The sequence below is a fragment of the Medicago truncatula genome, chromosome 4 (genome assembly GCF_003473485.1).
Source record: "Medicago truncatula cultivar Jemalong A17 chromosome 4, MtrunA17r5.0-ANR, whole genome shotgun sequence".
Taxonomy (NCBI): Eukaryota; Viridiplantae; Streptophyta; class Magnoliopsida; order Fabales; family Fabaceae; genus Medicago; species Medicago truncatula.
The window spans coordinates 36,706,569-36,724,315 of NC_053045.1; the positions used below are offsets into that span (position 1 = coordinate 36,706,569).

Below are 17,747 nucleotides of genomic sequence, written 5' to 3' on the forward strand. Positions count from 1 at the left end.
TTTCCAAGATATCCTTGTTATGGGTACAAGTGTTTCTGTAATTCTGATTCATTATGTCTTCCATTAGAAAAAGCTCTGCAGTAGTACCATTTCTACTTTCTCCTTTACCATTTTCAATTTTTATTTTATTTTCTTTGATATCATTAATCATATAATCATTATTATAAATTACATATTAAACTACTATAAACAACTTGGTTTTTTTAAACGGAAAATATATAGTATGACCCTTCAAAAAAAATAGAGTACGAGTATTCTAAGTTATATAAGAATCCAACAAGTGTATCCAAAAGCTCCTTAGGAAACGATAGAAACAAGGACACCACATGACATTCACTTTTCACCAAAAGCTCCTTGGCTGTATTCTGTAAAAAAAAAAAATTAACCATGTTGCAAAAAGGATATTTTATAGGACAGCAAAGACAACAGTTTAGTCAACCAATGAATGAGAACTAAATTATTTTAGGTGCATAAAAACTCATTTCGCAAATATTTCTATCCGTTCGCACTATTTCATCATAGGTACAAAGGAAAATCAAGCAAGAGGAGAGTTGTAAGACACATAATACTGATTGGCTGTGCCTACAGGTAGAAAGATTGCAAGAGTGAGTTTCTAGAGATGACAATTTAAGAGCAGCCAAGTTTACTCACAAAACCCAAACAAAAGTAGTAACACTTCCTCTGAATCATAACATCAGTCTACACCAACAAACAATCCTTTCCTGATTATCCATTTGATTTTAAAGAAATAGCAGAGATGGCGAAAGAAAAATGACCAGGAGGAAATGTACTATGAAATGGATTGTACTTAAACTAGCCTCTTCTATAATCCTAGTATATCTAATTCACACACGTATTTTGGCCCTGCAGACGAAAAACAGATTTATCCTATTAATCTTCTAAATACCAACTGGGTTTGTATGCTTGCTATTTTTGTAGGTCCAGACACCAGATTTCAGGTTTAATCAATTGATATGTTTACTAACTACTGCTACCATGTTCACTATTTTGGACAGCATGTATGCTCATGAACCCTGAAGCCGCAAATCTGCATTCCATTTCCAGTACCCTAATGGACAAATGCACTGCTATCCCCTACCATTTTCGTCTACGCGCCTAATATTTTTTATAAGCATTGACATGCCCAGTAGAAACATTCAGAACAATTCTACTTCTACCAAAAACATGCTCCTCTGTGATTGTAAATAATAGTGCAGACATTAATAACAAGTTCTCATATTCGTTAATTGATTAACTAAACTGGTGTTTCCACTGTTTGATAACATGATACAAGTGCAACAAGAATGACCCATTTCGTATAACAAAAGATGAAACTTCATTTTTTTTTCACTTGCCTTTGAAGTTATGACTGCATTACCAGTAATTAATTACTTAGTAACATATGACCTAAAAGTCATATTCCATATCACTAATTTCACTTGTTAGTACTGCAAACTCATGGTTTGCGTTTGTTCATTTTCAAGGAGATATCTATTTGTATGTATATTTCCTATCTTCAGTGAACTCATTTTATATGAGAAAACCATTCTTAATATCTATCTTACATATACTCACTTCACAATTCCTCGTGAATTATAATAAAACAATTACTAACCAAGTGAAGCACTAGATAGAAGGGTGAATTTGGATTGATCATTGCCCCAAAATGCATTGTGCAAGACTTGTGCAAGCTGAAAAAATTCAAATCCAAATCCTTATGACCAAACTTGTGCGATTCTATGCAAATTGCAATCCAAATCAATTCAAGACTTGCAAAGTTTTAAGCTACCATCGAAAATCTTAGTAGCAACTGAGCATGGTAATTTAACCAATAGTGTTATTGTTCCTTCTCAAAGCGGCGCCAAAAATGTGCAATTCATTTCAATTATCAAAATTCATAAGCCTGTGAAAACAGATACTTCCCCAAAGACTAAATAAATCATACACAAATTGTAAGAAACCATGAATTGATACATCATACACAAGATAATCTCAAGAAAATCTGTAAAGACTAAATCCACATTATTAACGAACTAGTTAAGCAACATAGAGTATATATGGATAATAGTGTGAATTAACTACAAATTCAGAGTTTCACTTCATGAGACAAAGAAGTGCAGCACAAACTAAAAAGAACTAAGCAACGGTGTGAATTAGCTACATTAGATGAACAACGGTGTAAACTTATTAACTACAAATTTCATATAGTTTTACTTCAGCAGAGAAAGAAGTAAATCGCAATCTTCGTCATGATCAAACCATCACACTCACAGGCCATGGTGATCTTCAATCTCAAACATTGGCCTGACCTGAGGCATGGGAGACACACCTGTTGCAGCAGTGACATCAGCAGCACAGCCACCACGCCCATCAAGAGCAGAGCAGGTTTCTTCAGTCGCCTGACCAGCAGAATCTGATACAGTAGCAGCTCTGGCTCCGACACCTGCTCCTTCCGATGCTCCTTCACCTCCTAAGATAGTATCATAAGCATCCGCAATAGGATTGATATGCGGAAAAGGCAAATACACACTATGCACAACTATCTTCACATTACGGATGACGTCAGCAACCTTCACCCTAACATAGTTAATCCTCATCGGTGCTAATGTCACTCCTCCACCGGAAGTAGTGATCAGAAGCGGCTGACCTCGCTCCAATGTAGGCAGAGCAGTTCCAACTGGAAGCTTCTCAAGATCGGCGATTGACAAGTAACGATTCGGTATGATATGGAATCGCACATTGCTGATATACGATTGAGAACCGGAGAATATAGAAAGATCATCAACGGCGAAAATAGTCATGTTGTTGAGAGTTATGAGCTCTTCGTATTTTACCTTCATTGCAAGGGAGAGGATGCTGAAACCGTTATTACGGAGCCTGAGCGTTGTGTCTCGTAGCATGAGGCGCATAATAGCAGGAAGCACGGTGGCGCCGGGAGTGTGAACATGAGCACTGGAACGGTGATCAGGATGAAACGGAAAGGAGAGTGAAGTCATTCTCTCAACGTCGCAAGAAAACGGAGAAAGCGTAGAGGCGAAACCTTGAAGGCCGTGAACAACAACCATTCCGTTGTTGAATAGATCTGGTTGAGTAATCTCAACGCCTCCGATGAATACTTTTGGAGCACCGCCGGAAGTGCTGTTCGGATGAATCGACTCGGAAGTGACAGTTACGCAACGGCCGGGACTGAGAGTCTCGATCTTGGTGCCAAAAGCAAGACGCCGGAGATATTCGATGGTGAATATACCTGGAACGATGTGTTCACGGAGGAGATTCGGAACAGAGCAAGAAAAACAAGTGCGGATCGATGCATCAGAGGGAGCGAAAATGGTGAAAGGACCGGTCCAAGCAAGGGAAGTGGTGGTTGCAGCGTCAGAGAGCGTAGGAGCGGCGGTTGCAAGCTCGTGAAAACCGAGATGAGACAAGATAGGTGGAAGTAATGCAGTGTGAGAGAAGAACGAATGTTCTTGAAGATCATGTGGAGGTGGCGGTGGGAATGAAGCTTCGATTCCTTCAGTGGCGGTGACAACGTCACCGGAAAGCATGGCGGTGAAGAAGATTGCGAAGAAGAGCATCGAGAATCGCAGAGAGGAAAAGGTTGAAGAGTTTTCCATGGCGGTGAAGAAGATTTCAAGTCTCAAGAGAGTGAATTCGAGTGTGAAATGAATGGAATGATGATGAAATGCAGGGTGAAGTATTTATATACGCGCGCGCGGGGAAATGAAACGGTTAGAAGAGAGTATTGTAAGCGTGTTAGTTTGTTACGCGGTTGTTCTAGATTTAAACGATTTCGAATGTAAGCGTGCGAATGAAGCTTTTTTTTTTTTATGGAAAAAAATTAAGCTCTTTTTTTTTTTTTTACAATGGAAATAATTAAGCTCTTAAGTACCCTATATATTTTATTCATATATTAATACTGTTTTTTTCTCCATGTGTCAATGAAGGTACCTAATTTTTTTCTTCATTGTGATTTTTTTGGCGGCCTTTGACAGCATATCAGGAATTGACTTGGCTTTTCAGGTGTCGATCCGTTTACCATTCATGATCATTTTTATCGGTTTACTACCTCTCTTGGTGGGTCGACAAAGCGCCGAACAATTATGCAAATGCTTTGGCTCTTGTGTGTATGGATTGTTTAGCACGAAAGAAATAATAGAATTTTCAATAATACCCAACTTACTATGATAGATCTTGTAGAAAAGGTTAAGTATAATTCATTGTGGTGGCTGAAAGCTAACAATGCCAACTTTGTTTATGGCACGAGTAGATGGTGGTCGGACCCGTTACTTTGTTTGGGTATCGACTAACTTGTTTTTGTAATTATGTAGTGACTGTTTGGTCTTTGGGGTGACCTCTTTAGTACACCTTGTGCTATAGAGAATTCATCGCCGTTGTTAATATATTCCATTTTTTATTCTTAAAAAAAAAAAAAAATCTTAAATTTATACATGTGTTTATATACTTTTATTCATATATTAATATGAAAACCTAATTTTTTTAATTTATACATTGTCTATATTTTTACTCATATATGAATGCAAGTAGCTAATTTTATTTAGTAACAAATGTGTCTAGATTTTTATAAAGAGCAGAGCAAAGCATGGTAACCAATATCACTTTAAAAACAAGATAGAAGAGGACATAAACATACATTACTAGGGACAATGCAAAGTAAAAAATAACAAATTTAACTAAATAAAATCTTAATACAATAATTAAAAAATGCTTATGTACAAAAAGGAAAAAGGAGTTATCTAAAACCTATAAATACTATAAATAAATTTAACTTAACGAGTCTTCCTTAAAAATTTCAACAAATTATATTGCTCTAATTTGACAGCATTTTATGTCTCACTTAGAAATCATTCTCTAATATTATATAAAGGTGAGAGGGATTGAGTTTGAGCTTAGTAACAATGACATGTTTATCTTATTATATCTTGCAATTTAGTTTGATTTGATTCGATTAGTAAAATAAAAATCGTAAACTAAACTAACCCGCGCAGTTTAGTCAAAAAAATTGATTGAATACATCATAGATAGCTTCCCATTCAGAGGTAGTAAGACACCTAGGAATATAAGTAGTCCTAGTACAATAATTGGGTGGAGGAACCAGTATAATAAACAAATCATTCATTCATTAAACTCGTCATTTGCATTGATGACAAAAGACAAAAAAAAAAGTGGCTTAAAGATTATCCTTCTGTCTTCAATCAAATGAGGCTATTGATAAATTTCAAGACATGGGAAACTACAAATTATATTTACATTACAGGAAGAAAATCATTTATACATCCATTCGAATAAAGGAGGGATTGCAGCCAAGGGAAAGTCTTAAAAAGGTAACAAAAAATGTGTTGGTTCTATTGAGCTTGGCTTTAACTACTTTGAAGATTACCATCCTCATAAGTTAAGCCAAAAAATGGAGATGACCCATATTATACACCGAGTAATGCAAAAAAGGAGCTCACTTTTAACTAACTGTCTCTTTGATTCATAGCAGCGACACTTCTTACCAAAAGTTTGTCTGGTGTCAGACACCTACACCAACATATGTGATTATATTCGACTTATTACTTGTTTCCAATTATTATTGGTATTCACCCCGGCGTCGTGTTTTATAGTCATGTGAATAAGAAATTGTTGGTTGGCACAGAAACCACTGACCATGATATTGGGAGTCATTACTTCAGCTAAGAGAAAACCATTGACCATGATTTTGGCACAGAATGTTTTCTTTATGGTTCTTGAGATATTGAGATGAAGTGACATTTCTCAGTATAGATTATCTTCCATTTTGATTTTCTTCTACTTTGATAGGAACAAGGATTAATCAAAACAAATGTAAATCTTAGTCGTCACCAATCTTGTATTTTTTTTTTTCAATTAAAATGTGAAGTGATTATTTCTATTGTTTCTTTCGTTTCATTGATTTTACTGGTCTCTTATGTTATTATCATTATTTTATCAGGTGAGTCAATCATCTTCAGCTCAAACTATCTACAGCATTATTGAATGGAGACGATGATTGTTTAACAATTTAATCTTATTTACTGTTGAAGATGGCTTACTTTTTATAGAATTAATTACTTGCTTCTTTTATTTTAGGAAAATGGATTATTATTTAGGGTTTTTTTGGTATGGATAAACTTTTTTTTTTGTTTGACAAAGGTATGGATAAACTTAATTGTAAACAGTTTCTCTGTTTATTTTCTTGAAGCTTATGAACGAATTTGATCAATCGTTTCCAAGTTAGCATCTTTGTTATGGGTACAAGTATTTCTGTAGTTTTAATTCATTATGTCTTCCGTTAGAAAAAGGGGTAATTCTGTAGTACCATTTCTACTTTTTCCTTTACCATTTACAATTTTTATTTTATTTTCTTTGATATCATTAATCATATAATCACTATTATAAATTACATATTAAACTGCTCACTCCGTTTCAAAACGAGTGTCGTTTTAGCAAAAAAAAAATTGTTTCATAATGAATGTCACTTTCAGTTTCCATTGCAATAATAAAAAAAAAAATTCAATTGTACCCTTCAATTAATACTATGTTACACTACTTGCAAAGTATTATTTTTTCTTTAATGAAAAACAAACCAATAATTGATTAGGATAATTTGATAAAATTATTATGACATTTGACTACTTTATTCAATTCTTTAATATATGTGCAATTGGTTAAAGCGACACTCATTTTGCTATAGTATGACCGCATGACATTCACTTATAACTACTAATCTTAGGAGTATTCTAAGTCACACCCCAATATACAACAAGAATACAACAAGTGTATCCAAAAGCTCCTTAGAAAACGATAGAAACAAGGACACCACATGACATTCACTTATTAGTGCCATCTTAACCATGTTGCAAAAAGGAAATTTCATAGGTGCGTAAAGGAAATTTTATATGATCAAGAGGGAGTAGGACAGCAAAGACAACAGTTTAGTTTTTTTTTTTTTTTTTTTTTATGATCAAGAGGCTCAGACACGCACAAACACGGTCATCCAAAAACAATATACTCCTTTTTCTAAAAAGGAGTATTTGCTTTTGTCATTATCAGATTTGCGAAGAGCATAGAGATGGAAAGAGAGTTGTCAAGACAACATTTTAGTTAATCAATGAATGTGAACTATATTATTTTAGGAGGAAAACAGATTTATCCCATTAATTAATCTTCTAAATATCAACTGGGTTTGTATGCATACTATTTTGGTAGGTCCAGACTCCAGAGATTTCAGGTTAATTGATCAATCTATATGTTTACTAACTACAGCTACCATGTTCAGTAGATAAAGAGGACAGTGTTAGTTTCCTGGTAATAAGAAAAATTCAACTACCATGACACCTTTTTAAAGAACCTATTGTCAGCAGAAGACCAATGACTTTTTAGGCCACGCTTCTTTTGAAGGTTTTTATATGTACTGGATTTCCCAGCATTTGATTTTTTTTTTTCACAATCAAAGCTTTGTTCTTGATCTAAGGAGAGAAACTCTGTGGCAACTTCAGGAGTCATTTAGTATTTACTACTTAAGGTGGCTAGTTGATTTGAACCTGAAGTTTTGATCTGTGTGTGTTAGACTAGGTCAACATCACCGCAATTCAAACAAAACAAACAAATGCAATCAAACTAATAGTTCTACATCGAGGCTATTCCTATTTAACTCTAAAAAAAACAAAACGAAATCCCCTATTTTTTAAAATGTCTAAACTTGGACAGCATGTAACTCATGAACCCTGAAGCAGCAAATCTGCATTCTATTTCCAGTAGCCTAATGGCCAAATGCACTACAATCTCCCACCATTGTCGTCTACGCGCCTAATATCTTTTATGCGCATTGACATGCCCAGTTGAAACATTCAAAACAATTCTACTTCTACTACAAACATGCTCGTGTGATTGTAAATAATAATAACGACATTCATCACATGTTCTCATAAAACATGTTCACAAGGATACATCTTAGCTGTCTCTCAAAGTCTAGTCCGCTTTCATTGACATTGCTTCATATAAACTATTAATGCCTTTGAAGCATGAAAGAATGAATATAAGTTAAAGTTAAAGCCAACTCTAAATGGGGTTTCCACTTTCATAACATGATACAAGTGCAAGAAGAATGACCCATCTCGTATAACAAAAGATGAAACTTCATTTTTTTTCACTTGCCTTGGTGTTATTACATTACCAGTAAGTAAGTAATTACTTGGTAATTTCACAGGAGTATCAGTGGCATGTAGGCGCAAGCTCAACAAGGGAACATTTAAATGATATGGTCACATTCAAGAATCACATGTATGCATAATATATCAATATATGCTTAAGAAAGACTTCACGGAGTCCTTGACAAATGCATAAAGAAAAAGGATGGTTATTATATTGAAGCACTTGTTAGTACTGCAAACTCATGATTTGCTTTTGTTCCTTTTCAAGGGGGTATCTATTTGTATGTACATTTCCTATCTTCAGTGAACTCGTTTTATATGAGAAAACCACTCTTAATATCTATCTAACATATATTCACTTCACAATTCCTCGTAAATTCAAAATAAAACAATTACTAACTAAGTGAGCACTAGATAGAAGGGTGAATTTGGATTGATCATTGCCCCAAAATGCAGGGTGTAAGACTTGTGCAAGCTGAAAAAACTCAAATCCAAATCCTTATGACCAAACTTGTGCAATTCTATGAAATTGCAATCCAAATCAATTCAAAACTAGCGAAGTTCTAAGCTCCTGTCGATAATCTATTAGACTAGTACCGTCAGTAAAAGACCAACTGAGCAAGGTAATTTAACCAATAGTGTTATTGTTCCTTCTCAAAGAGGCCCCAAAAATGTCTAATTCATTTCAATTAACAAAAGCCATAAGCCGGTGAAAACAGATACTTTCCCAAATACAAAATACACACAAACCAGGGTATACAACTCTTTGAAAATACATCTCCCTAATGAATTTTAAAAGTAAACGCAAGTAAGTTTTGAAAGTGAAAACAAACTCTCGATAGGATAGTCAGTCGGCGAAAATAATTTCAAACAGTTAAAGCATCAATCAGAGCTAGAAAATACATATATACACATCATAATATACCCAATATTTGTTTTAAACTACAACGTGGGACAAACCTATGATCCATAGTATGTATACCTTTAAACAAAATTTTAACCAAAATCATATAATTAAATCTGTATAAGAACAATAGTACAGCCTCATGCCAATAAAAATCTCAAAGTTGTTCAAGGCATATGGGGCTGCCAACTTATGCTACTGAACAGAAGCAGCGATTAAAAAGCCAATAAACAAATACCAATCTGTACCAAACAAAACCAACAATGAATGATTCCATAACCTGAAGACATAAGATAAACCTACCCATGCCTCCTCAGCTACCATAATGGTGATTCCTAGCAGCCATATTCGCAACCTGAGCCTGCAACTGAGCAGCTCTAACTTTAGCAGCCGTAGCACGGTGAAAGAACTGCTCCCTGGACAACGCCCTCACACTCCTCAAATACTGATCAAACGGCACAGAGCCAACCTGAACACCCTTATCCAAGGCATAAAGCGTATCTTCAATAGCCAAATCAGCAGAAGTACAATCAAGCATCTGTTTCGAAAGCACATCCACACACTCGAAAGCCTCCTCAGCATTCTCCACACTCCCCAATTTCTTCCCTTGATTCTCCCTCAACCAACCCTCCAAAACATCCGTATTCATCAAAACCATCTGCAACTGTTGCTCCAAACCCTCCATCTCATCTTGCATCTCCTTCACACCATTATTCAAAACCTCCTCCCTCTGCTTCAAAACCCCTTGCAAACCAAACAACCCTTCCATTTCACCTTCTCTAGTCTTCCTCAACGCCGTTACATCATTATGCACCATCTCCACCAGCTTGTTAATAGCATTCCTCCTAAAAACCTCGGTAGGATCCTCCGTATGCGTAGGCCGAGAAGGCGCAGGTGAATAAGGTGAAGGAGGATAACTATTAATATTAATATTACTATTAATCCTACCAGGATGAGAATACCCAGATGGAGGATTAGTTCCAAAATTAGAACTTTGATTGGTATTTGGATTAGGATTAGGATTATGATTATGATTTTGATGAGGGTTAGGATTAGGATTAGGTCTACGTTGAGAATAAAGAGGAGGATCACGACCAAAAATCAAACTCAAAGCAAGAACAAGATCAACCAAATTAGAACTAGGGTAAATCCAATTATGCAGATACGGAACGGAAACCAATCCAGAAGGATTAACATGAGGATGAGCATGTTTAATAATCATATCCCTGGTGGGATTAACATAAACACGAGGAGGGTGACGAGGGTAAGATTCCATAAGCCAGATAACAATTGGGATGTTGTAGGTGACGGATTGGTAGGTCATGGGGATCGTACCGTCGGCTTGGAGGAGATTGACGGCGCGGCCGTCGTTATGAGTGTAGGTGGCGGTTTTGGGTTCGAGAGAAGGGAAGGTGGTGAGGAGAGAGAGGAGGTGTTGACGGATAAGCCATTTGGTGTCTTCGGAGTAAGGGAGCGCGGAGGGGCCGCGTTGGGAGAGGATTGAGCTGAGGAATTGTTGGGTTTCTGGGTTTGGTGGTGGTGGAACCATTGTTAGGGTTTGAATTTGTGCGATTGAATTGAATTGAATTTGATTGAGAATTGGAAAGAAGATGAATGTGGAGTGATGAAGACGGTGACTTAACAATCTGGGGTTACGCGTGTCATACTTTTCAATTTGTTATTTTAAACGACATCGTATAACTTTCTTTTTTTGAGAAAGAAAAAAAATAAAATCATTTGATTCCTTAAATTATTGTAAAAACAATCAATTTTGATAATAGATGGACTAAATACTTGGAGGGAAAAATAGTTTAAGAACTTTTAGTTTATTAAAAAATGATTGTTTATAGACTAAATTGATTATTTCAACATAAAAAAATTAATAAACTCCCATAAAAAGTTGGGGCTAAAATAAGTAATGAATGGAATATCACGAACTCACCAATCCAATTAATAACTTGACAAAGATAAAAAAAACCTCATTCGCATAGTTTTAAATAATCCATTTTCATTTTTTATATAAACAAATGACAAGATTTTTTTACCACAATTCATTGTTACACCAAATACAAGAATGGTCACACATAATCATTTTAGTTTGAATCCTAAATCGCGCTAGAATGCAATCCCACAATAATCTTTACACAAAAAAAAGTAGCAATCGATGGAACTTCCAAGTCCAACCTCCACACAATCATCATAAACATGTAAATAAAACGTATCAATGAGATTATTTACGAGTAACGTGTAAGCATATTTAACTGTAAAATTGTCTTGTGAATTTGATCACCATGTTGGTATATCTTCTATAATAGATGAAAGAAGAGGAGTATTTAAAACAACTTGAGCTTCGTCCTCAATAAACCAACCATGAACAAGATCAACATTCACAAAACTAATATTTTTGACTAGTGAATTAGTTAGGACGATTTTTCATTAATCAACTAATTAAATGAAAAATGTGTGTTCCATTGGTATTGTGATAACACGGGATAATGTTTTTCACTAGTTAATTAGTTAGAAGACCGCTTTTCACTAATGGTGTTCATACATGTAATGCTCTCTGAATGGAAATTTATACGTGAATATAAAGCGAATGAATAATAAGTTGAGTCGTTAAACTTTTTAAGATGACAAAATCTACTTTATTAAACACAACATTTATGGACCTAGGAGACATAACATTGTTATGCATTGCACGTTGAACTCTATGTAAAAGGTCAACAACTTGTGGTGTTAGGAAGTCGAAAGTGTCAAACATAAATGGTATAAAACACATGTTAACTGTCACAACACAATTTCTCGTGTTTGGCCACTTTATTTGAAGTGACTTTGAAGGTTTGTTTGTTCCACCGTAAAAGCTTTGATCCTCAATCCAAGTAGTAGTGAAGTCCGAGTCAAGTTCACACATGCATCTTTCACTAATCAATTAGTCAAACGAAAAATATGTATTTCATTAGCTCTATGGTTTTTGAATATCTTCTAAATAATTTTTGTAATTAAATTAGGGAAATGTTAATCGATGTTACGGGACACTGGTTAAGGAAACAAATATAATAGGAGAATGTTAACCAATACCCTAAGGGCAATGATTAATCATCTAAAACAAATAAGTTTTAATGAAAAAGATGCGTAATCATTACTTTATCAAAAATATCATCTTATATTTTCAAGATAAAATTTATATTTATATACTTCCTTAACCATTATTACCCTTGAGCACACCGGTTAGCAAGACTCAATATAATAGTATTGTATCGAAAGTTGTGCAACCAACTCCTTAAAGTTTTAAAAAAAAAAGTTATTTTTAACTTAGAACTTTATTGTTTTAGCTTCCTTAATCAGTGTCTCGGGGCATTGATTAACATGACCCATTAAATTATAATACATTATTTGTAATTTCCTGAATAAACCATATATGAGACAAATATTTTTATTAATCAATTAATTATAAGATAATACTCACTAGCCAATCAATCAAAAGAAAAATATGTATTTAACTGTATTGTGATTTTTCAACATCTTCTAAATCAACATTTGAAACAAATTTTGTATGGGTGTCATGTAAGTTTGTTATTTCTTTTTTGGTGGCGGCAACCTTTTGTTAGGTGTCTTGACTTTGTAACAGATATTATGTGAATCATCACTTTTGGCACATCTTGTGCTGGGTGAATCACCTTTTATTTAGACAATATATTCCATTTTGATTTGTTAAAAAAAATATTTGAAACAAATTATAACACACTAATTAAGTAATTATAGTTTACTGCATAAATCATACACAAACATTTTTTTCCCTTAATCAAATCAAACACTATATGACTGAACCACTTTAAAATGAACTAATTAAAAAAAATAGTTATTTTCAATATGAAATATTTAAACTTCCATCAAAATATGTTTGGTCTTTCAAAAAAAACAAAAACATTTGTGTTTACATAAAGACGCAAAAAACCAATCCCACTGAGGTGTTGTCGCGGCGGTTGTAGTTCATGAATTCCGATGAAGCTCCGCCATCTCCGTCGCGCACGTCTCTCCCTCTCACCTCTTCAAAGAACCTTTTCCACTTCCAAATCCACCAACGAAAACGACACTCATTTCATCACACACATTTCCGACATTGTTCGAGGAAATCTAAGTTGGAAAATCGCATTCAACGACCCATCAATTTCATCCACATTGAAACCCCATCATGTCGAACAAGTCTTAATCAACACCTTACATGATTCAAAGTTAGCTTTACGCTTCTTCAACTTCCTCGGATTACACAAAAACATGAACCACACGACAACCTCGTTTGCTATCTTAGTTCATGCCCTGGTTCAAAATAAGCTTTTTTGGCCCGCGAATTCGCTTTTGCATACCCTTCTCCTTCGTGGGTCGGATCCAAAATTTGTTTTTGAGAAATTTCTTGAATCTCATAAGCAATGTAAGTTTTCTTCCACTTTGGGGTTTGATTTTTTGGTTCATAGTTATTTGCAAAATACAAGAGTTTTTGATGCTGTAGTTGTTTTAAGACTCATGCTTGGTAATACTTTGTTGCCTGAGGTTAGAACTTTGAGTGCAATTTTAAATGGGTTATTGAGAATTAGGAAATTTATATTGGTTTGGGAAGTTTTTGATGAGTCTGTGAATGCTGGTGTTAAACCTGATCCTTATACTTGTTCCGCTGTAATTCGGAGCTTGTGTGAGTTAAAAGATTTTTGTAGAGCTAAGGAAAAGATTTTGTGGATGGAATCTAATAGGTTTGATTTGAGTATTGTGACTTATAATGTATTGATTCATGGTCTGTGTAAGGGTGGTGGGGTTTTGGAAGCTCTTGAGGTTAGAAAATCGTTGAGGGAAAAGGGTTTGAAGGAAGATGTTGTTACATATTGTACATTGGTGCTTGGATTTTGTAGGGTGCAACAGTTTGATGATGGAATTTGCCTCATGAATGAAATGGTTGAATTAGGGTTTGTTCCAACTGAGGCTGCTGTATCGGGGTTAGTGGATGGGTTGCGAAAGAAGGGAAATATTGACAGTGCTTATGATTTGGTTGTTAAGTTAGGAAGGTTTGGTTTTCTACCAAATTTGTTTGTATATAACGCGTTAATAAACGCTTTGTGCAAAGGTGAGGATTTGGATAAAGCAGAGTTGCTTTATAAAAATATGCATTCGATGAACTTGCCGCTGAATGATGTTACTTACTCTATTCTGATTGATTCCTTTTGCAAAAGGGGGATGTTGGATGTTGCTGAATCTTATTTTGGTAGAATGATAGAAGATGGTATAAGAGAAACCATTTATCCCTACAACTCTTTGATAAATGGCCATTGTAAGTTCGGGGATTTGAGTGCTGCTGAGTTTCTGTATACAAAGATGATCAATGAAGGGTTAGAGCCAACTGCCACTACCTTTACAACATTGATTAGTGGATATTGTAAAGACCTACAAGTAGAAAAAGCATTCAAGCTATATAGGGAGATGAATGAGAAAGAAATTGCTCCAAGTGTTTATACTTTCACTGCACTTATTTACGGACTTTGCAGTACAAATGAGATGGCCGAAGCATCCAAACTTTTCGACGAAATGGTGGAAAGAAAAATCAAGCCAACTGAGGTAACATATAATGTTATGATTGAAGGCTATTGTAAGGCTCATAACATGGATAAAGCCTTTGAATTGCTTGAAGACATGCTCCATAATGGCCTTGTTCCAGACACATATACATACAGACCTCTTATAAGTGGCCTTTGTTCTACTGGTAGGGTTTCAGCAGCTAAAGATTTTATTGATGATCTCCACAAGAAGAATCTCAAGTTAAATGAGATGTGCTATAGTGCACTTCTACATGGTTATTGCGGCCAAGGAAGACTGACGGAGGCACTGAGTGCTTCTTGTGAGATGATTCAACGAGGAATCAACATGGACCTTGTTTGCCACGCTGTTCTTATTGATGGTGCAATGAAGCAGCAAGACATGAAAAGGTTATTTGGTCTCTTAAAAAAGATGTATGATCAGGGATTGAGACCTGATAGTGTGATATATACAAGTATGATTGATGCATACAGCAAAGAAGGATCTTTTAAAAAATCCGGTGAATGTTTAGATTTAATGGTTACTGAGAAATGCTTTCCTAATGTTGTGACTTATACTGCTTTCATGAATGGTTTATGCAAAGTTGGTGAAATCGATAGAGCGGGTCACCTTTTTGAAAAAATGCTGACTGCAAATATCTCTCCTAATTCAGTTACATATGGTTGTTTTCTTGACAGTCTTACGAAGGAGGGAAATATGAAGGAAGCTACAGACCTTCACCATGAGATGCTTAAAGGGCTTTTAGCAAACACTGCAACATATAACATTCTTATCCGTGGCTTCTGCAAATTGGGTAGATTAATCGAAGCCACCAAAGTTCTTTCTGAAATGACTGAAAATGGGATTTTCCCTGACTGTATAACCTATTCAACTATAATTTATGAGCATTGCAGAAGTGGCGATGTAGGAGCAGCAGTTGAACTGTGGGATACCATGTTAAGAAAAGGTGTTGAGCCAGATTCAGTTGCATTTAACTTGCTAATATATGGTTGCTGTGTTAATGGAGCACTCGACAAGGCATTTGAATTGCGTAATGACATGCTGAGTAGAGGGTTGAAGCCAAGACAAATTTTACAATTGCAGAAGGTGTAATATAAGAGCAGCAGTTGATTTGTGGTATAACATGCTCAGAAAAAGGTCGATAGCGTGATTTGGGTGTGTGCAACTTTCTAATGCACGGTGGCTGTGTAACTGGAGAGGTTGACACGGCACTTCGGTTGTACCATAGCATGTTAACAAGAGCAGTGAAGCTAAGGTAGAATCTCTTTTGGCTGAACTATCTGAAAATGAGGTTGATGCCTGAAGTTGAAGGTGGTTTCTGCAGCCTGGAAATGTGGAAGTGTTTGTATTTGCTATCATATGGTGTCATCTCCAAGTCAGAAGAGCTCGGTAAAAGGTCAGTATCTGCAGTGTTAAAAAACTGTTCTATTAGTTTTAATAACAATTTCTGAATGTGTTACTATTTGGGACTTGAATCCTTTAAATCAGAAATTTTAATCATCAAGTAGAAAATCTAGCTGAGATTGTGATACAATATGTTTACATGTATCACATACTAAGAAGTTGTTTATATCCACTCTTTTGATTTTTTTTGTCAACAGTTATAACACACGATTTTTTCTTCTAAAGCGAATCTTTCCCTCACGATGCCTCATTTTATAACAGCATTGTTCTACGGTTAGATCCTTTACCTTGTATATGAACTGTGTACACTTGCTTTTTATCTGCAGAGGTGAATGAGAGCATTACCAAACGGAGAATTGGAAAAGCATTGAATCAAATTAAAATGGAAACAAAACATTGAATATTGCAGAGAAGAAACCAACGTTCAAGCAGCAACACTTTGCAAGTAATAATAAAGTACAAAACTGGAAATTTCGATTGAAGCTTGTTGTCAGGCCTAACTTGTATGTAGGCAATTCTTATGTTTATTGTACCACTAATTTTTTATTTTTATTTTACTTAGAACTTGATGATGATGATGATGAAAAAATTCAATTACAAAGCAGTAATTCTTTTGTCAGTACTCAATATTGGTGCTTGTATAGTGCTGTGAAAATATAGACAGACTGTTTGAAGCAGTTGATACAAATTTTGTTTAGCTGATTTGATTTGTTGCAATGAAGCTCTATACTCCAAAATTGGAGATGTGTCCTGATATGTATCGGATACCGGTATTTTTATGATACTTCTGGATATGTCCTAGAAGTATCCAATCATTTTTTTTTTTTTTTTTTTGGTACAGTATCCAATCATTTTCTATTATTTAAAAAGACATACATTTGAGATACTTCATGCATACTCTTAGGATTATGGTGGGTAGCCGGGTACGTATTCTATAAGAATCCAAACTCTTATTGTTTTATGAAATATATATTATTGACGAAAACAAATATATATTAATACATTCTAAATAATTTGTGATTACACATCTTCATCTTCGTTGGACTCAATCGGAAAACAATATAGACGCTGAACAATGGGAGTATTACAATATTTTTCTTTTGCTAGTAGAGCATTATATATTTGAAACTATTTTACATATTTTTGACAAATTTGTTTATAGATTAAATATATTTTTAAAACAATTAGTTTTACGTATTGTAAAAAAAAAATCATCAACCTCCCATAAATAAAGAAGTGTCACTTTTCTTTTTCGTGATGTTACTGTTATATTTCAATTTACGACTGCATTATTGTGCTTTTTTTGTTATTGTCAAAACTATAGTATTGTCCCCTCAGAAAAGAAAAAAAAAAAACTATAGCATTGTGTTGAACACTTGAAATAATACAATTATACAAGTGGGAATTTGCAATTTCGACAATGACCAAAAAACAAAGGGAGAAAAAACAATATAATTTTCATTATCAGAGCCTGGTTTCGATCCAGGGACCTGTGGGTTATGGGCCCACCACGCTTCCGCTGCGCCACTCTGATTATTATGTTATGTTGCTGATGAAAAAATATCTATATAATCTGGGGAAAGTTTCATTACGTGTTTTTTTATTGAAAAATAACTCACTTAAATTAATAACGCAAGTGTTGTTTGGTTTTGGGCTATGATAATAGTGAATAACAGGAAGAAAACATA

The 17,747-nt window shown here is 34.8% G+C and overlaps 2 protein-coding genes across 2 annotated transcripts; one reads left to right on the forward strand and one right to left on the reverse strand.

Moving 5' to 3' along the window:
- Nucleotides 1–9,057: 9,057 nt before the first annotated feature.
- LOC11437710 (protein ELC-like) lies at nucleotides 9,058–10,746 on the reverse strand. The gene has a single exon (XM_003607219.4). It carries the CDS (start codon nucleotides 10,622–10,624, stop codon nucleotides 9,389–9,391), a length of 1,236 nt encoding a protein of 411 aa, XP_003607267.2. The 5' UTR covers nucleotides 10,625–10,746; the 3' UTR covers nucleotides 9,058–9,388.
- Nucleotides 10,747–12,980: 2,234 nt separating this feature from the next.
- LOC11441177 (putative pentatricopeptide repeat-containing protein At5g59900) lies at nucleotides 12,981–16,843 on the forward strand. The gene is made up of 2 exons (XM_003607221.4): nucleotides 12,981–16,051; nucleotides 16,386–16,843. Exon 1 carries the CDS (start codon nucleotides 13,078–13,080, stop codon nucleotides 15,745–15,747), a length of 2,670 nt encoding a protein of 889 aa, XP_003607269.2. The 5' UTR covers nucleotides 12,981–13,077; the 3' UTR covers nucleotides 15,748–16,051; nucleotides 16,386–16,843.
- Nucleotides 16,844–17,747: the final 904 nt, after the last annotated feature.

Bases quoted from the DNA above. Each gene is read 5' to 3' on its own strand.
- LOC11437710 (XM_003607219.4), bottom strand. From the start codon at position 10,624: ATGGTTCCACCACCACCAAACCCAGAAACCCAACAATTCCTCAGCTCA.
- LOC11441177 (XM_003607221.4), top strand. From the start codon at position 13,078: ATGAAGCTCCGCCATCTCCGTCGCGCACGTCTCTCCCTCTCACCTCTT.